Raw genomic sequence first — 24,546 nt, 5'->3', positions numbered from 1 at the left:
CGGCGGCCCCACAGCGGCGGAGGGAGGTGGCTGGCAGCGGGCGGGCGGGCAGGCAGGCAGGCAGGCAGGCAGCGTTGCCCGGCTCCGCCGCCCGCCCCCGGCCCCGCCGCCCGCCTAGCGCCGGCGGCCCCGGGAGATGGTGACACATGAAGCGCGCGGGGAGGACCATGGTTGAGAGGACCAGCAAGTTCCTGCTGATCGTGGCCGCGTCCGTGTGCTTCATGCTCATCCTGTACCAGTACGTGGGGCCGGGGCTGAGCCTGGGCGCGCCCAGCGGCCGCCCCTACGCCGAGGAGCCGGACCTGTTCCCCACGCCGGACCCGCACTACGTGAAGAAGTACTACTTCCCGGTGCGCGAGCTGGAGCGGGAGCTCGCCTTCGACATGAAGGGCGAGGACGTGATCGTGTTCCTGCACATCCAGAAGACGGGCGGCACCACCTTCGGCCGCCACCTGGTGCAGAACGTGCGCCTGGAGGTGCCCTGCGACTGCCGGCCCGGCCAGAAGAAGTGCACCTGCTACCGGCCCAACCGCCGCGAGACCTGGCTCTTCTCCCGCTTCTCCACCGGCTGGAGCTGCGGGCTGCACGCCGACTGGACCGAGCTCACCAACTGCGTGCCCGGCGTGCTGGGCCGCCGCGAGAGCGCGCCCAACCGGACGCCCAGGTACGGCGCGCCGCGGTGCGGCTCCGGGCGCTGCGCCTCGCGATCCCCCGCACGGCAAATCCTGCCTGCCCCGCACCCCGCCCCGGGCTCTGCGTTGGGAGCTCCCCTAAAGGCGGTGGTTCCTATCAGAACCCCCGGAGGTGGTGTTCGCCTAACTCGGCGCGCCTCCGTGGCACGAGTTTTGGGGTTTTTGAACGGAGCTCCGTTCCTCCGCAACCTATCGATGCTTTGCGGCTCCGTCTCCTCTTTGCATTGAAGTTTCCTACGCGAACGTTTTCCCGTGCCGTGTGCTCCGTGCCTACGTGCATTGTTAATGCCATACATAATCCCTTTACTGAAAAGTGACCTTTAAGAATGTGCTGTAGCATCGCTGCCGCTTTCTCCCCGCGTTCCCTAAAGCTGCTCGGAGCGTTATCCTCGCCCCGCAGCCGCGAGCTTGCCGCTGCACGCCCCGGTGCAGCCGGGTGGGACGGAGCTGCTGAGCCGCTCCCGTGTGATACCGACAGCTCGGGGTGAAGCAGCCCGACCCACCGGGCTGTGCTCCGCCGAGATCCGATGAAAAATGCGCAATGTTCAAAGCTCGTTTCAAAAAAGAAGTGAGAAAGTGCCGTCTGGTGAATCTTGGCACTTGGCTAGCAAACCATTAGCCGTACAGAAAGACCTGTGCGGGTGTCAGCACATCCCTCAGAGCCTCCGTGCATCCTGAGCGGTCGTGTGCCAGATGCTGCGGCTGTGGGTCCCCGCGCCTGCGGGCTGGGAAGCGGCCGGCAGCCCCTTGGTGCAGCACACGGCGTGCTGAGCCCCAGCAGCATCTCGTCTTATCACGGTGCCTGTAAATGACGCGCTGTGGGCTGCTTGGCTTTGGAGCGCTGGGTGACTATTCCTGCCCTGTTCCTTTCTGCCCGTGTCCCCTCTTCCCTTTAATCTAAACCAGAGCTCCGTGCCCAGCAGTGTGAGAGCCCCGGTGTGCACGCTCACATCACCGTGGTGGGTTAAAGACAGGGCTGTTGGTGCAGCAGGCAGCTGCTGTCTGCTTCCGTAGCGGTGCTCCAGGACAGCACTGCGCCCGGCTCAGCGGTCACCCTGTGCAAAAAGCTGTTCTGTCTCTAGAACCGGGATTACGGCAGGCTGTGCTTGTTTCATGTAATGCGGCTGATTGGTCTTCTTGCCCAGAAAACATTTGGTCTTGCGTTATGTCTCTTACATTAAGATCAATACAACTGTATTTCTTCATCGTGAACGCTGTATCTTGTGTGGGGAATCAGAACTGGTTTACAGGAGGCACGTTAGAGAGGGGACTGAACTGTGCAAATCTTTTTGCCAAAGGAAAAAAAAAGGCAGCAAACACTCCTTTAGGCAGAGCTCACTCACATACCACTATTAGCCACTCGATTTATTGGAGTGTGGGCTTCAAGCTCACTTTTAAACCCAGTGTACCAATCTCTGCATTTGCTCCTTTGCTAAGTTTGAAGCTTTGTTCCTCAACGCCTCTGTTTGTCCCACGGAGCAAACCTACTGACTTGTGCTTGCAGATAAATCTCCCTTCCTGTGAGTGCTGGAAAGCATGAAGGTCATTCAGTATTGCCCACATGTACAAATCATGAGCTTAGAGCTGTTAACTTTGCAAGGAATGCGGTTTTATCACTGCACAGTGCCCTATTGCACTACATTCCATAACCCGTGCACGGTACATAAATTTACAATGCAATTGCTCTTTTTATTGTTCAGCTGCTCTGTGTTAGACTTAATGACTGGGAGCCTTGGATTTCCAAAGAGGGCATTTTTTTTTCCCTTTTTCTTTCTTTTGTGTTGATAAACAGCCAAAGATGGGTGTTTCAGCTGTAATGGGCCAGCACGCTTCTTAAAAAAAAAAAAAATAATAAAAAATTACTGTGCCTTCCCCCCCCCACCCCCCTCCCTTCTCCACCCCCCGGGGTAATTCACTGTTTTGTATTCAGAGGACTCCTAGACAGGCACTTCTTGAAGCAAATGTTGTGCTTTGTGCTGTGGGTTTGTTTGGGGCTCGAGGCTCAGAGCTCCAGGCTGGTCGTGTCCATCAGTTCTGCTGGCCACGGTGTTAGTAAAGGGCAAATTCCAGGCTTTGGGAATGGAGGCTTTTTCATTCCTTATGCTGCTGGGCCCAAATAACTGCTGGGAAAGACTTCTTAAAAAAGCAGATAACGCTGGGACGCGCGCTTTGAGTCATCGGGTTGATATTTTTAAGAAAGCAGAAGCTAAGCACTTTCTGTGAGCTGCTCCCTTGAATTTGCCTCAACACAGGCACCCTAACGCTGCTGTGTGAGATCCCATCTCCTCTGCTGACTGTGACACAAAGCCAGGCTCCACTGCCAGCACCATTTGGGCACTGGGGGACACAGGTTGGTGCCCTCCTGCCTGCACCCTCAGAGCTGGGTGCTCCCTTATTAGGTTATCAAAGCTGATGGGCCCAAGCTTTGGCATCTCACTTAGGTGAAGCTATTTACAGCTTCTGTTTTGGTTTGTCGTTTTGTGTGTTTTTTTGGTGGGTTTTTTTTTTTGAGAAATGTTTAATGGGGCTCAGCAGTTTGTTGGCGTGGCGAAGTGCGAACTTTCACAGCTTCCAACCACAGATTGTCCCCTTGCTGGGATCTGTTCTTGATGAGGTTTTTATTGTATGTGTGTTTAGGAGCTGCGGAGACACGTTGTCAGGAGACCAACTGTTTGCGAATGGAGAGCCCTACCAAATCGCTTCTGTAACCTTAGCACTTCTACAGGCTTATCCTTTGTGGAGCTGTGTGCTAGGCTGGTGGGCACCCACCTGCAGAGAGCAAGGGATGCCTTTACGCACTGGTTTGGCCCATTACTTTCTCTTACAGATTGGTTGAAAGTGTTAATATAAACCTGTTTTCCATGGTCTGGCTCCTCCCTTATGTCCCCAGCACGTGGGGTTGCTGCGCAGCCCCAGGTCTGACACGCAGCCCCCTGTCTCTTGCATCCAGTTGTGCTGCCCAGAAAGCAGCCCATCAGTTCTGCACAGAAGATCTTTATGCAGATGTTGTAACTAAAGTCGCTAAACTTTGGGGCTCTGCAAGCAGCTGCCCTACACTTGAGGTATTTTATTCACCTGAGCCTTGGTTAATACTTGGTTAAGACTTGGCTAATATATTGTGTTGGGTTTAATTACTTTTTTTTCTTCTGTTGGCAAAGCAAGAGGATGTGACCTTAGGTACATCCCTGCTTGAGTGTAGACTTTCATTATCTTGATTTTGTGTAACTGTATGCGTTTGGCTGTATTTCATTGCTTTTTACATAAATGTTGTGTCGTAACATAGTCATTTTGTTTTTCTGCCTCAGAAGTTTGCAGAAACTTTTAAACCAGATGTGAGGTTTTGCCTTTTTGCTTTTATACTTTCCCATTTAACCAGTGAAAATGCGTGCTGTTCTGGTAATATTTTGATAATCACTTTTTGTTTTTTTCAAACAGTACAAAAACCAATTACTTTAAAAGAACTGACTTGAAATGTGGTGGCCCAGCTGGATGCTGCGTGCAGTGCTGGTTTATGTACCTGCACTGCCTTAGATGAACGGTCTGCTGCCAGCACACAGCTGATACACTCCACCACATTCCTTCACCTAACTTTCTGGAGTTCAGTTGATTGAAAATTACAGTTTACAAAACTGTGAAGGATGGTGGTGGGAGTGGAGCTGGCTTTCAAGGCTGTGCTGATGGTCCTGGTGCCAAGTAGATGTCCGTCCCACTCTTTGCCACTCCTTGAGCACTTCTGGTTCTTGTGTGTCTCTTCCAGACTGGTGCGACTTTGGGCATGCTGCCTTGGGATCTCTGCATTTGGGAACAAATACCTGTGCTTTAAGAAAATTGGAGTTAATTAAAACTGTAGGGGCATTTAAGTAGAAAATAATGTGCTCTGCAAGTGATGGCATTGATAGAACAGCCGCAGGCTTACTGGTGTGACTGGGTAGGGCACGTCTCGGTATGTCTGGCTTCCTGGCAGGATGCTGGCAAAGGCCTTCAGTTGGATATTAGGATGTGAACTGGTGGAGGTCATCTTGCCTCTTAAGAAAACACTACTCAAAGAGATTATGTTTTAGCTTGCAGATTACCACTGTGCTGCCTTCCTCCGGCCATCTGTTCCTCCTAGGAGGGAGGGGAGACCAACCTTCCCTCGGGCACCTTCTTCACTCCGCAGCAAGGCTGGGCTCCCCATGGTCAGCACCCAGCAGAACCTTCAGTCTGCCTGCTGCTGGAGCTGGAGCAGTGACCAGGGAGCTGTTCTCTGGGTAGAAACATAGGATTTGAAGGCCCAGGGTTGACTTTTTGGCGAGTTTGTTTCAGAGATGCAATCGGTGCTGTGCCCTGAATCCTATCTGTAAGCAGTGCCCGTGCTTCCTGTTCCTGCCAGTGCTCTGTAGGACTTGTGTCCCTCACCCCCAGGGCAGTGCCCGCAGTGACGGGCAGAGCCAGCAGAGGGTTCACCTGGGCTCTGCAAATTCGTCATAGTAATGCTTGGAATAACATTTTGTCAGTGAACACTTGGGCTTCTGCTTCTGTTCGAAAAAGCAAAGCAGCACAGCTTATCTTTGTTTATGCTTGTATTTCTAGGAAGTGTTAGAGAAGTTGAAGTCATATTTACCAAGAAAAGATACAACATGGTCTTTAATTCCTGATAATCACAACTGTGATAGCTGCTGGTACACTCTTGCTTGATATGCTGGAAGGGAATGATACTTCACTATCAAAAGTTGATGTCTTCCTAAAGAAAGGCAGGGATAGTGTGCATGGAGTGCAGGAGGAGCACGGAGCTGAAGGAGTCCAGGACAGCTTCTCCTGTTTTTGAAATAGTGGTTGGCCTTAAAGCCAACAACAAAATGTTTATACTTTTTCAGATGGAATTAAAGCAGGGATTGATGAGGAAAATTTAATCACTAGCATCGGTTCAAGGTGATGCAGTCTCTGTAAGTGCCATTTGGTGTATTTCTGTTTACCTTCCCACTATTTCCATAGCAGAGTACTCCGCTGAAAATCCAATCTGAGAACCAGTCTTGAAAGAGTCCTTTGGAGATGCTTACCATGAGGACACAAAGAGCCTTTAACACCTGTAGTGTAGCATGTCAAGTTTCAGACCTGAAGAAGATACTTCAGTTTGTCTGGTGTGCTGCTGCCCAAGGAGGAGCCTCTCAGCAGCGTGTGGATCCTGGAGTGGGGGATGTTTTCAGGAGAGGTCTGTGCTGAGAGAGGTTGTCAAATGAAAAGCACATCCTTGATACGACTTTGTTGTTTCTGCTTGTGTTCGATGATGTACACACATTCTCACTGCTGTGCTTCCCCTCAGATATGTGATGTGCTGGGCTGAATGCTGCTTCATCCCTACTACCTGCCACGTAGAGCCAGTGATAGGAAACCTTCTGGGGTATCTCTGTGTTGATGATGCAGCCAGAAAAGGCTGGAAAAATTTCTGTTGTCCTGAGTTTCTTAGTAGTGCTAATTACGTAGTGCTTTCACCCATATACCTCTGTGGACAGCTACTGCACGACTGTGAGCTGTGTAGTAAATAGCACCTGCTGCTATGTTCATTCACAACCCAAAGCAGCTCTTAAATGGGCTGCCTTAAAGCTGACTTTGCCCAGTTTCAGACTTGCACTATAATGTATGGACCTTCCATGCCCAGTGCCTTCAGAGCCAGCTGGTTTCTCAACACACTACAGCTCCCTTGCTCACTGCTTCCCTCCCTTCCCCTCTGGTGATGGTGAATGCTACGTAGCAGCTCACCTGTGTTTTTATAGAGGAAAAATTTCACAGTCTCCTGCCTTTTTAAACAAGAAAACAGTGATTGCAATTAACTTTGTATGGTGTGATGTTGTATTTGTGGCTAGACCTCACTGCAGATGGAAGCGTTGTCTTTCCTCTTTCAGAGCTCTTCCATAGAATGGGGGGAGCTCTCTGAGCTTCCTGATCCACCTCTGTGTTTTTGTTGTTCAGATTTACCTGATTTTCCCTTTGGTTGATGTTAGCCTTGAAGTACTAAGGAATGTAAGGCTTTCTAGCCAAACAGCCTTGCTTAAAGTTTCCAAATGACTTTTCATTGTCTGATGTTGGGTCTGTTGAAAGGAGCCTGGTTTCTGGAGAAGTGCTGAAGTGTTGAAGTAGCACCTTGTAAAAACTCCTTCCACGTATTGGAGTTACTCCAAATTTTAGCTTTAGTTCTTGTGTTAATTAGACTTGCACGTGCATGAGATACCTGATCACAGGGAGGTACTCAGAGTTTGGGAAGAGGATTTGTGAAGAACACGTGTGATTCCTGCTTACTTTTATCTTAAACATCTGAGAGAAAAAAATCCTTGTGTTTTTCTTTCTGCTCTCAGGTCTCTTAGAAAAATAAAATGTCCAAACAAGTACTGTGAAAATGGAATTGACTTTTTTTGTTTAAACTAACAGCGTTTACTGCCTGACCCGCTTGCTCTCAGTAAAAGATTTTACTTAGGCTACCTGTGACCCTATATCAAAGTGTTGGGAAAAAATCAATGCCTCATAGCTAAGACAAACAGCAGCAGCATGCTGACTCATCAGCTTCCTGGCAGCTTTTGCTTTCCGATTGGAGATGGGGAAAGAACGAGGAGCACAGGAATTGCAGAGTGTAATCATAATCAGTCAACCATCCCTTCTGTTAACATGCCTTAAATCAATCAAGACAAGATTACCTTCTGCTATTTTCTCCTTTTTCTCTTTTGCCTGTACCTCTTTTTAGGTCTTTGAAAGGGGAGAGGCAGATGTGACGCGTGTAGTTCTGCAGGGAGGAAGCTGGACAGTCTTTTCCTGGCTGATGAACCACGTGCTTGGTGAAAGTCCACATTAAGCGAGATGCCTCATCCATTGTGTACTGCACAAGAGAGCCAGTGCATGTGCTCAGAAGCCCTTAGCAGATCAGGGAATGCCTTGGCATTATTTCCACAGGGACAAAACTGGAACTTGGCCTTTCTTCCAGTTCTATGTGTCTGAGTGGAGTTCCTATCTCTGATCCTACTGTTGTGGTTGATGATGTTATATGCAATGCATACAAGGTAAATAATCTCAAGCCTTTGCCTGGACGTTGTCTTTTCTTTTTTCACCAGTCTCCGTAAGGATTTAAAAATAAGAATCATCTTCCTAATGTGCATGTAGCCTGTCTCCCATAGAGCCTTGGACCTTCTGGATGAAGAATTCAGCATTAGCTTCACCTTCAGTGTGGTTAGGTCCTGTGTTTTTAACAACCGCAGTGTATTACATGTTTCAGGACTCCTACCATTGCCACCAGCAGGTTTGATCTCATTTAGAGGTCTCCTTCTATCTAACGCTTGTCTCTCACAAGTTTCTAGAGATGGGGCTTGCACTCTGTGTCAGCCAGCAGTCTCTGCTTCCATCACATCTTTAATTCTAATGTACATTCAGTCCCACCTTCTGATATGCTCAGTCTCCATATCACGTAAAGTCAGCCCACCGCTCTGTGAGCACCTTCTTCCTCCTCTTGTTAGTTGTGATGTGAATGTAGTTCTCGTTTACCATTCGGATGCATGTGTTTCTGTATTTAATTCACACCCTGTGATGGAGAGAGTGGTCATACTCCAACACTGTGAGCCACTCTTCTCCCAGAAGGAGAGAATTCATCTATTTCCAAATGCTTCTCATGCCTTGGGACTTTTATGTTTATATTTTCTCTTGTTCTTCTCAAAAAGCTGTCTTTTTAAGGCTTGCAAAACAGAACTCTGCCAACATTAGAAACAACTGTTAATCTCAACAGTCAAATTTAATACAGTCAATACACTCAAATCTTTTGAGTGAGGTATTACCGTCTTAGGATGAGCCTCTTAGCAGTACTCAGAAAGGGTTGTTTTCATGACTTTTACTAAATTGGATGAAGCTGACACCTGTTTATGGAGCCAGGCATATCTAGCAAATGCATGTGTTGCAGATATTTAGAATCCTCAAATGGCTGTTTTTAGCAGCTGCTGTGTGTTAGCCAGCTACCAGTTTTCAACATGGAATATTCAGAAGGCAGTCAGGCTTCAAGCAGGCAAGTGGTGAAAAAGTCCTGGGTTGGCCTACAGATGGTCTGAAAGCTCTGCACAGATTCATAGAATCATAGCATGGGCTAGGTTGAAAAGGACAACAGTGATCATGGAGTTTCAACTCCCCTGCTGTGTGCAGGGTTGCCAACCACCAGACCAGGCTGCCCAGAGCGTGCAGTGATGTGCTGCTGAGAGCAGCTTCTGTGATGCAGCAGTGCGCTGAGGAGGGAATTGTCTTTCCTCTGCAGCTAATTGAAGCTCGGGGGAGTTTCAGAAATAAGGAATACCACTGAGGAAGGGATCAGCTTGCAGTGGCCACGGCACAGAAGTCTGGTATGGTCCTTTCAGTCTTCCCAATCTGAGAAACAGGTTCCTGCATGGTAAGCTAGTGAGATGGTCAATGAGTAAAATGGGTAGATGACTGATACCAGACGTAGTGGAGCATAAGGAGAAAGAATCGTATCCGTACTGGTTGGGGTTGGTTTCGTCAGTCCCAGAGCATCCTGATTGCTCCGGAAGGGGCTGACTCTGCATGGCTGGCACAGCCATTGGGTCAATATGTGTCAGCCTTCGGCTTTCTTTTCTCAGAACATCCCTGAAGTCCTCTCTGGACTAAGCTCGTAACTTCTTACGTAGGTGCTAACCTGCCATGGCAGCAGTTCCCCTAAAGAAATATTGCTGCCACTGCCTGAAGTGTTTCCTCAGCAGTCAGAACAGCAGCTGTCAGCAGGACAAGCACACTTGCTTTGTCTGACCCTTTGGGATGGGATGGTGAAAGCCGTGCTGTTCACTGAAGTCGAGTTTCACCCACTGGAAGCTGGTAGGAAGCTGTCCCTCCCATCTCCATCCCAGCAGAAGGACCAGCCAGGGGCGTGTGAGCTGTGTTAAACAGAAAGGATCTCTGCCTGTTATTAGGTACTGCAGGACACCTAGCAGAAATCCTTTCTCACATGCTGTCTGTCCTGGCTTGCTCAGACACGTTTGTAGGTTTGTTTGACAGTGCTGAGGCTGGGTTATGCACACAATTTGCTCAGCTAGCATTCACGTTACTGAGCTGTAAGGTGATACATGAGTGCAGTGGGACGCTGTGTGCTGGAGCTGTGCAGCGCAGGCTTTGCTCCTGCCCAGCAGCTGAAGCCTGCATCCCAGAGCTGCTCACTCAGGGTACCACAGGCAGTGTCCTGTCGTGGAAGCCTGCAAGAGTCTCCTTTGTGGCTGACAGCAGCATGCAAAGGAAACTGCACCAGCAGCAAATGCCTTTGGCACATGAAAATGGAAGCTTCTTGCCTCCATGGTGTTGGTATCGTGTTTGTGAACAGCCCAGCCGTAATGGCAAAAGGGCAACAGAGAATCTGGGGGCCTGCTTTTCGCATTCAATGAGAGGGCTGCTTGCCAACTGACCTGAAGGATTTCAACAGCAGTACGATTTTATTGTATTTTCTAGTGGATGTATTGCCTTGGTAATAAGTTGCCTGAGGAAAAGTGCAGAAATTCTTGTATCCCATTAGTTTCACAGGCTTGAAGCCACAGATGAAGAAGCTGTTACCTAGCAAAGGTGTGTAAGGGCTGTTGCTCTTGAAGAATATAGGGATGGGAAGTGTATGCGCGTGGATAGTCTGTATCTTCTAATTCCTCTGCAGTACAGCTGCTCATCCCTATGCCATACTGAGCCAGGCTTCTATGTGTTCCTTTTATTAATGCAGGAAAGAGGCAAAGGTTAAACAGCTCGCCCTAATGCTGTAACATCAAATCTAGGGGTGCAATGTGTGCTGAGAACTCAGCCACATGCTTACACTGGTGGGTTAGGCAGGGTTGGGCAGGATGAACTTGTGATCTGTCAGAAGTGAGCCTGTGCTGGGCAACATGGTATACAGGAAGGCTTCCTGTCCTTCGGTCAGATAAGTAAAGATCTTCTGAATCGGTTTTGTAAATATCCTGGAACAAGCAGAGAAGTAAATCTTGCTGCAAATTGTCCACTGCCTGACTACTTCTATTTGGAAATAACCTCCCCCCGAGGCTTTCTCTTGAAAGGCCCTCTTGATGAGAGCTTTTTCTTTTTTGTGCTCTCGTGTTGACGGAGGAGGAATTGATACTCGAGGTGCAGCTGGACGAAAATGACAATATAAATCGTGATGGAAAGGGTGCAGCTGCAGTTTATAAAACCTGCTGGATGATCAGTGCTTCCCCTGCAGGCCTGGTGGATGCGGGTGGTGAGATGAAGTGCTGGCCCTCAGCACAGCACAGCTAGAAATACTGCAGGAATTGGGGGATGGACTTCTTGGATGTTCAGGATGCGTGGGGTGCTGGGCCTGCCCTCCTTCAGACAGGATGGATCCCTCCCTTTCCTAACTGGGGTATTTCCTGACTTGTGAAGTAAATGGAGATTGTCATGAAAACTCTTGTTTTCTGGGTTGAAGCCTGGTCAATCCCAAATCGGGAAGTAACTGCTTATGAGAAGAAAAGAACCATTCTATCTGTCAACTCTACTGTTGCAGGTAAGAGAGTTAAAGACTTTGCCTAGTGCAAAAGGGGCTGGAAAACAGCTTTCTCTTGTGGAGGTCATTAGGCTTACATGCCCAAGAACTGAAATGCCTCTTTACTCCTTCTTTTCACGGAAATGTGTGGGGATGTTTATGGAAGTTAAAACCAAACTAAGTTAAAATAGATAGGTTAAGTAAGCCTAAACAGGTTGCTGTCTTGGTTTATTCTGAAAATAATATTAAATAATCTGCACAAAAAAATCTAGAGCTAGTGAATTTCAAAGGTGATGGATATGAAGTATTTTAGGATTGAATGTGTATTGAATGATTGAATGATGCCGTGTATTCTGCTCCAATACTGCTGTCTCCAAGAGAAAAAAAGCCCTCTCTTTAACATGGAGTGGTCTCTCTGGGGTCAGTGAGGAGAGAATACGAGGGGGAAATGACTGGGCGTTAACAACTTCCCACAGGATAAAGGACAAACAGTCCTCCCTTTAAACAAGTCCAGTTACTGGGTGTGAGTAGCAGCTCTGAACCTTGGTGGATTTTTGCATTTAAGAATACAGGCTTCGTGCTCCAGAAGACAATTAAACAAGTGTTTATAGTGGTAAAGGAGCTCAGAGAAGGAGCTTGTTACACCAATTCATTCTGGTTATTGGCCTTTCTCCCCCCTCTCTATTTATAACCCATTTAAACGTGACTAATGGCTAAAGCTAGAACTTCACTACCTGTCACATAATCTTTTTTTTTCCACCCTGGTGGATGATGCAAGTTGAAACAAAGGCCTTGTTGTTTAAGCTCCCTTTAAACTCTATAAAAGCATACAGGCTTCCAAGCCACGCTTTTAAATCACACCTCTGAGCTTGTATGGGAAAACTGCAGGCAAGTTTTGAGAAATTCATTCATTCTCTTCAGCACACAGCTGATGATATTGCAGGAAAGGGAAGAGAAATGGTACGGTATTTGTAAGTGCTGCACTTGGTTAGAGATGTGGCCGGTGCCTTGAGGTCATATAAGGAGATATGGGATCTTCTTGCCCCCGGGTCACCAGATCAATGCAGGACATGCTTAAAGTGCTAAAAGCTGGGATCCATCTGTTTGGTAAGTTTCAGTGTGGTTCTTAGGTGACAGATGTCCTCTCTACAAATGCAGCTCTCAGTATGGCACTAAATAGATCCCTCATTCTTTTGCAGTCTTAGTTGAGCACCTAAGATTGAATTAGATGAACTGAGCTATTCAAATGTCTGAGTTGTTCATGGTGTCGTAAAGCTCTCTCTGATGATTTCTGATTTGAATAGTGATCCTCTCCTGTCATGCCAAAGTGCTCCTCTGTAAATAAAGCGGTGGTGGTAGAACGGGATTCAGGTACTGAGTGTGTCACATTAGTTGGGTTGTGTCTAGAGCAGTGCTGAAAATGAAATCCTGGCTTCTGTTAGCTGTCTCATTCCAATGTGGTAATATTGAAGTATCCAGGAATGCCTAACATCAGCTTACTTTAGAGGTACTGCTGCAACAGCGCAGAGTAGGAGCACAGGAAGGAGATTCAACAGGAGTTGAAATGGGACTTCTGGATGTAATCACACCTGAAGTTGCTTCCGTAGCTTGGCACTGTACTGATCTCTTATTTTTCCTTTCCTTTTAATGGCAATATTGCAAAGCAACTGAAAGCTCTGAGGAAGTTTTAATGAAGACTGAACTGTCAGCTCATCTGGCAGGCAGGAGCAGCTTTCTGATTGCAGGAAGATACAGACAGGCACTGTGTTAACACCAGAATTAAAAGTAGATCTGGACTTTAAACGTGAATTTCAGGTTCTCAGAATTCCTGTAGTTGGAGAGTGAAGTCTGGGCTGCTGTTTATATCCAGTTAGTCCCTCTTGTTTAGCAGGAAGGCGTCTGCTGGAGGAGCTGTAGAGGTGTGACTGCAGGAGCACTGCGGTGTGAGGCAGGGCTGCAAGATGCTGGCGATGCCCAACTCTGCTGGCAAGCCTCATTCCGACTGCGGGACAGAAACATAACCTTTTTTTTTTCAGTATTATTATTATTTTTACACAAGTGGCATGCTGTAAATTCATGCGATAGCATTCCTTGAAATAATACTATGTAAAACGCACTGTGTTGGGGTGGAGGGGAGCAGCAAGTTGTCTGGAACCCAGGGGAGGTCGGTGAGCATCTCTGCCACAAGTTCTTGCTGTTTCTTTGGGTTCCAGCAGTGCTATTTGCCAGTGGTGGGAACCGTGTGAGTGCTGCTAATGCGGGCACATGGCAACCTTGAGAAATGTGGAATTGTCTGATTTGGCTCAAGCCGCAGAACTAAATGAACCTGTTGTAGGATTCGCAGCCACTTAGGAGGGAAGTCTGGGTTTAGTTTCACCAGTTCAGCGCTGAAATCCAAGCGTGGATAACACTTGCAGCTGGTGGTCCCAGGGGAGGTGCTCTGGGGGCCCCTCAGCAGTGTGAGAGTCGGGGCTGGGCCAACCTGCCAGCTGTCTGAGCTCCAGCGTCACCGCTGGGCCGCGCTGGTCCTGTCTGCAGTGGGCAGAAAGGGCTCCTCTGACAGAAAAGGGGCTCAGGCTCTCACAGCACTCAGCAGTTGGTCTCAGTGGCTGCCAGACGGGCTCTGGTGTAATTAATCTTTGTCTGTCTGCATGTGGTAAGGCTGTCCAGCATTACGTGCTGCCTCAGACCGCGTCCTGGAAGAAGGTGGAGGCGGCAGGAGGACATTGCGAGGCATCTGGGCTCATTGGCCAAGAACCTCCATTTGCCTAGAACCTCCATTTGCCTTCAGGCTTTTCCTGGCTGAGTTCTGCACATCCTCTGTGAGGCTGTGCTCTTATCCCATTAAGTTTGTTACGATGGTGTCTCGCACAGGTTGTTTCCTGAGTTTGGCTGGTACACATCCAGCTTTCTGTTTCCGTGAACGGAGATGTGGGAGGCTCAGGTTGTGGGAGGCTCAGGTTGTGGGAAGGCTGGACAGACACGGTGCACATGCCAAAGGTTCTGAAAAAGCAACTTCTGGAGTGGTGCCTTTGAGGAGAAAGCTTTCTGTCACTGGATGGTCCTTATAAGAATTGCCATAGATGTGCAGTTTGCTGCCCAGCTTCTGAACTCTGTAGCCCTGTCAGTCTGTGGGATATAGGCATAAAGTTCAGCGTGACCATATTCTGCTGCTCACACACATATTTCCCAGTGCAGCCGGTCCTCAGTCCTTGGCAAGAAGCAACAAAGCATCTCTCAGGACTGTTGGAAGCTGGTTTTCTCTGTGGGTTTTTTGTTTGGTTTTGTTTGGTTGGGTGTTTTTTGGGGTTTTGTTGTTTCTGTAAAGAAGATATAACGATATTCTCAGTAGTAAGAGAGATTGTTGTTTTTTTCCCCTTCAATTGTGGAATTTGAAGGGGCAAGGTGAAAGAGCGTGGTTCGTTCTTTGCTTTCATTTTCATCTCCTTCAGCAGATAAAGGAATGACATGTATGGCACTCCAGTGCCAAACACTTGACTTAAGCAGCAGCATTACTAAAAAAAAAAAAAGTTTTATGCCAATCCACAAAACATGTTTGAATCGCTGCAGAATGTTGACTTGTATTATTAAATTTTGGCAGGAAATGCATTATTAGAAACCTCATCCAGAGACTCTGTAAAGGCCCAGATTACTTATACTGGCAAGGAGCTCTGGAGAGGTGGTTATGCTTCCATCAAACAGTGACAGCCTCTCTGTATGTTTTGCCAGTTGTTGCCTCTTGCTTCTCACACTGACACTTCAGGAGAGCAGTCAGTGTGCCCTGAATGGGAGCACAGAGGTGGAAACAAAATAGAGCAGCGTTTTTAATTCCAGCACAGTCTATTCTGGCATGCAGCATGCTGCCTTTTCCACAGGGATTTGTGCGTTCTGTGAAGTGTAGTTGGGCTGGATTAAAACTAAGTATTTGGAACTTTATTTGTAGTGTCCATGGTATGAGTCCTTTAACTGTGTGGGTATTCATGTAATGGATCAAACTGTTGTGAAGCTTTTCTGCATGGTCCTGCCTATGGGTAGCTCGAACTATGTACAGAGGGCATTCCAGTGGTGTTAGTGACAGCATTCACATTCTCCTGCTGAACTGCATCCTGATGTCAGGCGTTCTATCACGACCCAAGGACTCAAACTGCTTCAGAAACACCTCCAGGTAAATTGACATGAACCTTATACATTTGAGTCTGTTACTGGCTATGCCTTAGTTAGAAACATTTATTTCTGTTGTTGCTAAGCTCTTAAAAAAAATGCAGGTATGGGAATTGGTTTACACACCATTTGAACCTTACATATAGACACTACAAATAAACCTACAGTGCTAAGCAGAAATCAGATATGTAATTCTTTTGGAGGTGTTCAGATGCCTTGAATATGTTTGACTGTCTTTTCTGTAGGTGACGTGCCTGTTGAGAATTTAGAGCTTTTGTTCCCTGTCTTCTGTTTAAGGTGTTTTTTTCTCTCCCTATCTGTATTCCGTGATTTCATTTTTCAGGAGTTACGCTCCTGCTTTCAAATGTTTATCTCACTACCAGTTGTAACTCCAGCCTTGGAAAGGAGTTGCTCTGCAGATGTCCTGCAGGACCTCACTGCAGAGCAGCCTGGTCCATCTGCAGCCTTTCCAGTTAGACTTAAAGTACTCAGAGCTGACCTAAACCAGTCATGATCTGAATTAGGAGACTAGGTTAAAACCATTCAGGCTGAGTATCTAACAGTGCATTACAAGATCCCAGATAATTCCTCAGCAAATTGGCATGAAACAACACAAGTCTGTTAACTAAAACTCTTGCCACCCTTCAGAACTGAACGACTGTGTGCAAACTGTTGGCAGTGCTCCTGGACCCTCAGTAATTCCTGAGCTATGCCCAAAATTTGTTTGGGAGGACATTGACCAGCGTGGGCCAGAATCACATCAAGGACCAGTGGTGGAAACAATGCAGTAGAGGAATGTTTCTTAGGTGACATAATCTAAGTGTGTTGCTTAACACCCCCTCCTCCTTCTCCCCCTTGCTTTGTGGTGTCCATTGTCTGCAGTACAGATTTAAGGGATTTAGAAGGGAGCTGCCCTATTATCTTTTTTCTTCGCTGTGTCCCACGCTGATGTGTGGCTGGGAATCTGCAGAGACGCTAGTGTATAAAGGAAAGAGCCATCTGTTGGAAACTGGAGACATGTAAAGGGAAGCAGGGATTAGTATTTCCTCTCACTTTCTGGCTCCACCTTTCCCCAGAAAGAAAATTAACAGATTGTAGAGACTCTAGAATTCTAGATGTAGAGAGTGGAGTTTGAGGTTTGATTTTAAAGGAAATTTATATTTGATTGTAAAGTGCTGCACAAAGGGGCAAAGCTGGCATTACCAGTCCACAACCCAAAACCTTGAATGACTCCCTGCTGTTCTTATCCAAGTCCAGGAGGGACAGACCAGGCCTTCTCCATGTCTGTATGGCAGCGTGTTGGACGGCTCGGTCTTTTTGGAAAACAGTGCAGTGGCACAGTCTGAAATAAAATGACAGTAGGGCATGAGAACCCACAAAGTGCTGCTGTCACTGCTTCCTCCCTCTCAGCAGACATGCCCACTTCTCCCTTTGCTGAAATGTTTTCAATTTGGAACAGGGAAGGATGAATCGGGAAGTTGTTTGCTGGTTCTCAAACCGCTTGCAACACTCAGGGGTAGGAAGCTGGCTTGTGGTTTCCCTGGTTTTGTCTGTCTTCCCGTTTCGAGGAGAGAGAAAATCTCTTTATGCCCTGTTCTTCTGTGCGCAGCATCTGTCTGATGGATGCTCAGTGCACAGCACCATCAGAGAAGATCCCCTCAGATGTCTTGCAGCACTAAGAACTGTACCATGTGCAGGGCTGCAGGTTGCCCCTTTCTGCCCCATCCTCCAACCTCCCAGGAGGCCCAGATATATTTCATGTTGTCAGCCCAGGGCAGGAACTCCAGCGCTAGGAGGGATAATGTTACCGCTGCCATTTTCCCTATATTTCAGTACCTGTCCTTTGGTTTTGTTTCGGAAATAACCAGCAATGCCTTTTATTTTGAGCAAGTCTGCTCAAGCAGCGCTGGTAAATTGATAATTGCAGAGCTGCTTCTCTCGGAAGTGTTTTAAGGAGACATGGTGCAGTATGTTGGTGTGGATTGATTTTCCTTGGAATGTGGTATTTACATGGTTTAATTCGAGTTCACATTTAACTAGCCCAAAGTTGGACATGTGTCCAGCTCATGGACTGAAGTCAATCAAATCACCTTGCTGTAAAGAAAGAAGGTGTAGGAGTTGATGCAAAAGGAGTTTAATGTCGCTGAATCACTGAATTCCATTTGTCCCAGTGTACGTGTCATGAAACTCAGTTCTGGATCCAACCTTCTGTGCCCAAGTCATAAGGAAGGCAGTGAGGAACAGGCTGCCTGGCACCGTGTGGCTGCACAGCTGGCACCTGCCGAGTTACTGATTTTCCAAAGCTGTGCCCAACTCAGTATTTTACGGCATTCAGTGATCAGCGCAAGTACACAGTAAAAATCCACTACATTTATTTTTATTTCTAAGTCATAAAAAGAAAAGTAGGCACATTATATGCCATGCATATATATAACATGTATAAAGTTGTGTTTAAATGGAATACGCGAGCAGCTTTCCCAGTCATCACGGTTGTTTTATGGTTGTTCACTCCTCACTTGCAGAAGACTGACAGTCCTGAAACAAGCAGGGAGGGAGCAGGAGGAGAAGCGTTCCTGACAGAAGCAGCAGCACGTTGCCTGCAGCCATGTCTTGTTGTAAATGCAGTCTAGTCATTTGTTGTCAGTGGAACAACATTACCATATCACCCTCGGCTAATATTTTGATAACCAAATGAGTGAATATGTGCAGACTATGAAATGAGCGAAAACATCGACAGTTTCCCTCCTGGAGAGAACAGAGGCAGGAGGACCATTGCCGTTGCCTCTAAGAAAGCATCCAGGGCCTCACCCAGACCACGAGCGCTGTGCTGGGTTCACTTGGGAGTGCTCAGCTCCATCCATAAGGTGGGATGAAACCTTCTCCTCTGGGTGTTGTCACATGGGCACCTGTCTGGCTGTGTCTCTGCAGACAGGTATTTCCCAGGCTCTGTCAGAGCAACCTGCTGGGCTCCATTTTAAAGAGTGCCTTCGCCTTGGGCAGTTTGCTGCAATTGCTGTGCTTTGCTCCTCCATCTATTTAAAAAAGAGATGATAGTGGGCAAAAAATGAAAGTACATCTTTATTTCCTCCTTCATTTTGAAACTCAAGAGTCAGGAATGGCTCTCACTGAGTACTAAGGCTGTATGCTGTGCCCCAGTCTGTAGCTGCACACCACACAGCTCTGTTGTCTGCTCTCAGAAGTGGCAAAGCAGGGCTCCTGGAAGCCTTGGTATGCCTCTGTGGTAGGCAGACCTAGTCCGTTTTGTTCCTGAAGATGACAAAAGGGATGCTGCTTATCTCAGATGTCTTGGAGACTTCATGATGATATATAGATCATCTTTTTAAAATGAGGTCAAAATAATCTTTGTGTTGCATCGTACAACAAATTGCAGAGAACAGTAGTGACAGAGGTACCAGCAGACTTCGCTCTTGGAGGCACTGAGTCTGGGCCTCATTCACCTTTTCAAGCTTTGCATGCTGTAATGAAAATGTATGCTTCGTCTTAGTTTCTTAGAAAGTTAAGCAAATGGAGTGTAGAAAATAATAAATGGTAAAGCTGAGGATATCACTTTGCAATGGAGACAATTTCTTGGAAAGAGGTCTAACAAGGACTAGTTCTTAGTGTACTATTTGTTCAAGTTTGTATTCAGAAGCGATAGGTTAACATTCTCCTAAGCATCCTTTCTATTTCTGTAGTTTTTTGGAGTATCTGCTGTTTGGAAAAATACGCTAATTGTGAATCACAAGAAATATTTCAGTTTGCATTTGAGCTGCATTTACTCATTTAAGAAACCCCACTAAATTGTTGTAAACCCTGAGACAGTGGAGAGATCTGTTTCACTCACCAGAGCCTGTTTCACAAGCAGAAAGCAGCCAAGGTACGTTATTTTGGTGATGGAATCCTTTTCTGCACTGAAGTCATGTGTAGAGGAAGAGGAAATGTGATGTTGGCTTTTTCTCACTTGGGCTGTTGTGTCAGCTTCCTTTCAAAGCAGTTGTTTGCACAGAAAACTGTGTGATTGTTGCTTTGTGTGTTTGTCTGAAAGGAATTCTAGCACAGGTTATTGCCATGCTGTTGCATGCTATATAATTAACCTTCTTCTTCAAGTATACATGACAAACTTGATGGCCTTTGTGATGGAGTTACAGCATCAGTGGATAAAGGAAGAACAACTGATGTCACCTACCTGGATTTGTGCAAAACATTTGACACTGTCCCACATGATTTCCTGGTCTCCAAATTGGAGAAAAATGGATTTGATGGATCTTTTTTAATGAAAAAGAAAGTCCAAAATTAAACGGCAAAACAAAAAATACATAATTGAAATAATCCAGTGTCACCTGAAAAAGCACCTTTATCTTCTCTTTCTGCAATGAAAAGATGGTGTGACTTAGTGACAGATGAACACAAAAGATAGCTCAGCAGAGGCAGTGTTGCTGCAGTCATCAGGGGTGTTGGTGTTGGGTGGCAGAAGCCCTGCTGGCAAAGGGCTGCTTTTTGGTTGTGATGTTCGATGAGGTCTCACCACAGCACGTTTACAGCTACTTTTGCAACAGCAGATATTCTGCAGGAGGGCTTCAGCACTGAAAATAAAGAGGAGATTTGTGATGGCAAGAGACGACTGGTGCTGGGACTTAACCAGCTCTTATGTGGCATGGTGTTTTTCTACCACTCGATGTGCCACCCAGTGAGAATCTGGTTGGATGGGAGAGAAATGATGGTCACTGGGGGAGGTGCATCATTGTTTTGGCCACCGTGGTAATAAAGGGCTCTTGTCAGTACTGAAGAAAAAATGTGAAAGAAAGGGCAAGTTTTTTGTACTGTCTTTGTCACATCGGGTTAGAAAAATGAGAAATGTAACTGGGTAGGATCATAGGTTGATGGAGGACAGTAAAAACGTCTGAGGCTTCTTACAGAGAAAATGCCTCTGTGGATCTCATTTTCCTGGGATTTCTGTCTCACAAAGCCACCCCGGTATTGTAGTGTGCTTTTGGCTGCTTGGATGTGTCCCTTGATCAGTTCTTCAGTGCAGTGCTGAAGATGATTGAATTGGGTGTCATCTATCATAAAAGCATAAAAACCGTAAATATGCTGCTCTGGGAAGGGCAGCCAGGCCCCAGCAGTAGGGGTGTGAGCCAACTCGTGAGTCAGGCAGAACATTTTCTTCAGTTTGCTCGGCAATTTGGGATGAGTAACACCTTTGATGTAGTGGGGATGACGATCATTGCAAGGTTGCTAATAATGATTAGCCACTGCTCAGAGAAAAAGGAGGGCTGCTATGGTTCCAGAGATTAGGGAAGAGGAGGTGACTTAATGTTTGAGCCAAATGACATAGGTCTCTCTGAAAGTAATGCCTCCTATTCATTTCCATGGAAACTACAGCAGATGCAAAGAGCACAGTACAACTTTTTGACAGAGCAAATTCTCAGCTACAAAACACTGTTTTTCAACACAGTCACCACCATTAGCTGTGCGTTCTTGGCACTGATGAGCAAGAGCTGCATGCTGTGCTCGTACAAATTGTACCACTGGAGGTAATCACTGTCACTATCACCACTGCTGGAGCTCACCCCCACCCCTCACTGTCCACTGGTTGGTCTCCATCAGTGTTCAGCAAGTGTTGGTGGTTGGCAGTGGGTGCCATTTTTTCCCCATGGAGGAATTCAGTCCCACCCCTTTTCTCCATCTGCACTTCCACATCAGCTGCCATTTGTCAGACTGCCCCTCTGCTGCCATTTGTCATACAGCAACAACGTGTAATGGGATGCTGGTGGGAAGGCTCAACCTCTGCTGATCCCACCAACATCCATATTTGATGCTGGGGGCCAGCATCATAAAGTAGGAGACGTTACCTTTGGAGCAGACCGGGTGTTGTTTTTCTTGTTACCCTCAGCAGATATTAAACTGTTTCAGAGGCAGGAGCTGGTAGACATGTCTGAACAAGAACGTATGCATTTTTAACTGTTTTATTCAGCATTACAGAAATTTACTAAGACTCAACCAGATTTATATTAATTTTCTGCCCATGATAGTTTCTTCCTGACTATCCAAAATGAGTACACATGGTACTCAGAAGTTTCTTTATAATAATCTTGGGAATTTTTATAACAGATGTTGCCATTGAAAGTAGTTAACCCTCTCCCCTGCACCCACAAGCTGCCTCCTGGAGAACACACATTGCTTTGGCGGAGCTGCATCCGTGAGCTGCCTGCCTGGGAAGACGGCACTTCCAAGGGTGCAGGAACAGATGTGAACTCCTGGAGCTACCGAGAGGATCAGAACAAATAGGAACCAGCACAGGAGCAAGCTTACATATGCAGCCTCTCAGGAAGTGTGGTTAATCTATGATAAGCACATAGTTTTAAAAGATCATGGGAGGTGGAAAGCACCGATCTAAGCACCGTATGGCTTAACGTTTTCTGTACAATAAGTGCTTTCCTACCAGTAATAAAAACTCGGAGCAGCTTCTGAGGGAACTGCAGTATTCACTGTCCACAGAAGAGTGGAGTACTGGCTATGTTTTGATTTGCTTCAGGGTGCTGCAGTGAAATGGATTAGGATGTGCCTGTCTTTATGATATAAAACAAACAAATTACCAAATAACTTCTAACTTCATAGACTTTCTTGCAAAATACTTCAGTTTTAAGGAAGAGGTTGGCAAGTTGGCCAGTAAAAGTTCAAAGAAAGCTTGTGCACGTGACCATAGGGGCAAGAAGTGCCTTTTGACTTGGATTCTGCAACTGCTGTAACCCAGTATAGCTTTATCTTGCTCCTGTGAGTGTTTTTTGCTTGTTATCAGCACTGGCAGTGGAAAGGAGACGAGAAGGATCTTGCAGGCATGGGTTGCAAAAGGCATTGCAGACCAATTGCAAACCACCTTGTGTACAAGCCAGGAGTCCACTGAGACTTCGCTTACAGAGAGGTTAAAGTTGCAAGCAGCACAGCTCAACTGTCCCCTTTGACCAGAATTCCCCGCAGCTCTGCGGAAGCCAGCAGGGAGCAGATGGCTGAGCATGGGCTGGCTTTTGCAGAGGAAGAGTCATGCTGCTGCCTATACCAAAAAAAAAGGAGAAATGCATTCCATCCAGGTGCTGGCCTTGCTCACGACATCTGGCTTTAATTTTGTATTTCCACAGCAGCTAATTTGTTGTGTTGCGTGGTGGGATGTGAACAAATCTCATAGCTGTCATTCAGAAAATATAAATATTAGTCTTCAGGCTGGACCTGCTTGTAGTTACTGAGGGTATTCTCGTCCACAGGTATGCCAGGACCTTGTTAAACTCCAGTTTCTCGTGTTCTAAGAGGGCACTTTCTGAGCAGGGTGTTACGTGGATGTCCTGTGTTACCTGCCAGCATCATGAGAAGCCCTCTCTGGAGCAGCCTGCAGCTTGCCAGACTTAGCCTGCCCACAGCTGGCTTCGTTTTGCAGGCCATTGGGGCCTGAGTCTATAAGTGTCTTCTGATGTGGGTTTACATGTCTAAATAGAGAAGGAAAGGAGTTTAGGCTGCTTGTAGTTGGGGTGAAGATGCAGCCAGCCGTGGGCTGCTTGTGCCCTCGGCTCGGTGATGCTGTGGCAGTGCATTGGGTGAGTCACAGCTCTCACTGCAAGGCAGCTTCCTGCTCATGGCACAGATCTTTGTCCAGTGGGTCTGTCTGCTGCAGGGGTTCTCTGAAGCCAGAGGAAGGGCAGAAAACTAATCAGCCGGAGCAGGAATGCAAACGGGCTGTCATGCTTTGAATCATAGTGGCAGAGTGGGAATCATAAATCAGGGAGACGGTGACGGGGTGGTTGCAGGAGGCACAGCTGAGCAGGAAAGGTTGGGCTTCTCTTTTAGAGGTACTTCAGCTGCTCGCCGACCCTGCATATGCCAGAGTTTTGTGCAGTGTGACAAACAGAAATCCAAGATGATGCAGAAAGAAATCAGAGTGGTGTAGATTTCCTTCTGCTCCCTTCTAACAGCGTCTCCTCAGAAACATGTGACGTCTTTTAACCGCACTGGACTTGTGCACAAAGCCCTGTGCCCACCTGGTTGTGTTTGGTGCGCATGGATTCGGGGTGCTCTGAGGGATGCACGTGTTTCTTTCCTTGTGTTTCCTTCCCTTGCTGCATCTCGAGAATGAAAAAACACCATCATATGATGGAATCCTTTTTCCAGAAAATAAAATCAATGATTTTCCAAAAGAAAGAAGGAGGTAACGTAGTCTTTTTGTTCATGTAGATGCAGTTGAGATACCTCTTCATTTCTTCCTTGGGCAAGCAAGGGAAAAATTGGAAATCTCTTAGTTGTATTTCTAGACATACTGCCTTCGACACAGCTTTGTGCTTGGGAGTCACAGCCAGGAGAATTTAGTAGTCAAGGACTGAATCACAAAAATGTTTGTTTTAAAGCATTTGTGTGCTCACAAGTATCTGTTTTTCAATGGTCTATTGCTTATTTGAATCTTAAGTATTTTTCTCCATATAATCTGTTCTCTTTTTTCTTTGATGACTCATTCTTAACTTTTACAATGAACTTTCCTTCTTGTTGAGTAATCCAAAATTGAGCTATTGATGGAGTGTCACCTGGGGTTTAAAGATTGCTAGGACCTATTTTCTGTTCTATTCTAGTTTTGTGAAGCCTTGGGCTTCTGACATAAGCCTTATATCTTACGTTTTTAATACATCTGTAATGTAATGCCCAGCTTGAGATACCTTTGGCCTGATTTTGAGAAGCACTCGAGCTTCCGCTGCATGTATTATTAGCAGTGGGTGTCCAGAGGTGGCAGGTTTTTTGTTTTGATCATACAGAACTTCTTGGAAATCTTGGAAACGGAAAATCATCATGAAGACCAGTTAGTGCCCCTGACGCCTTATCATAGAATCACAGAATGGCCTGGGTTGCAAAGGAGCACAGTGCTCATCCACTTCCAACCCCCTGCTGTGTGCAGGTCGCCAACCAGCAGCCCAGGCTGCCCAGAGCCACATCCAGCCTGGCCTTGAATGCCTGCAGGGATGGGGCATCCACAGCCTCCTTGGGCAACCTGTTCCAGTGCCTCACCACCCTCTGGGTGAAAAACTTCCTCCTAATATCCAACCTAAACCTCCCTGTCTCAGTTTAAAACCATTCCCCTTGTCATATCAACCACTGCCCCTTCTCCTATCCGTGAGGAATTTCCTGTTTCCAAGATTTCCAAGAAGAGAAACATCGTTAACCTGAGACACAATC

At 46.8% G+C, this 24,546-nt stretch overlaps 1 protein-coding gene across 1 annotated transcript in view; it reads left to right on the top strand.

Moving 5' to 3' along the window:
- The first annotated feature begins 104 nt into the window (after positions 1–104).
- Positions 105–24,546, top strand: part of HS6ST1 (heparan sulfate 6-O-sulfotransferase 1) — a 168,173-nt gene continuing 143,731 nt past the window's right edge. Inside the window, exon 1 of the mRNA XM_042820435.1 lies at positions 105–664. Within this exon, the coding sequence (XP_042676369.1) occupies positions 147–664 (518 nt within the window). The 5' untranslated portion in view covers positions 105–146. The remainder of the gene's footprint in view (positions 665–24,546) is intronic.

Source organism: Centrocercus urophasianus, unplaced genomic scaffold, assembly GCF_019232065.1.
Source record: "Centrocercus urophasianus isolate 14NV4802_14NV808 unplaced genomic scaffold, USGS_Curo_1.0 seq_19, whole genome shotgun sequence".
In the NCBI taxonomy this organism is placed as follows: Eukaryota; Metazoa; Chordata; class Aves; order Galliformes; family Phasianidae; genus Centrocercus; species Centrocercus urophasianus.
Note: the sequence above shows the minus strand (reverse complement) of the source record. Positions and strands in the feature narration are given on the sequence as shown.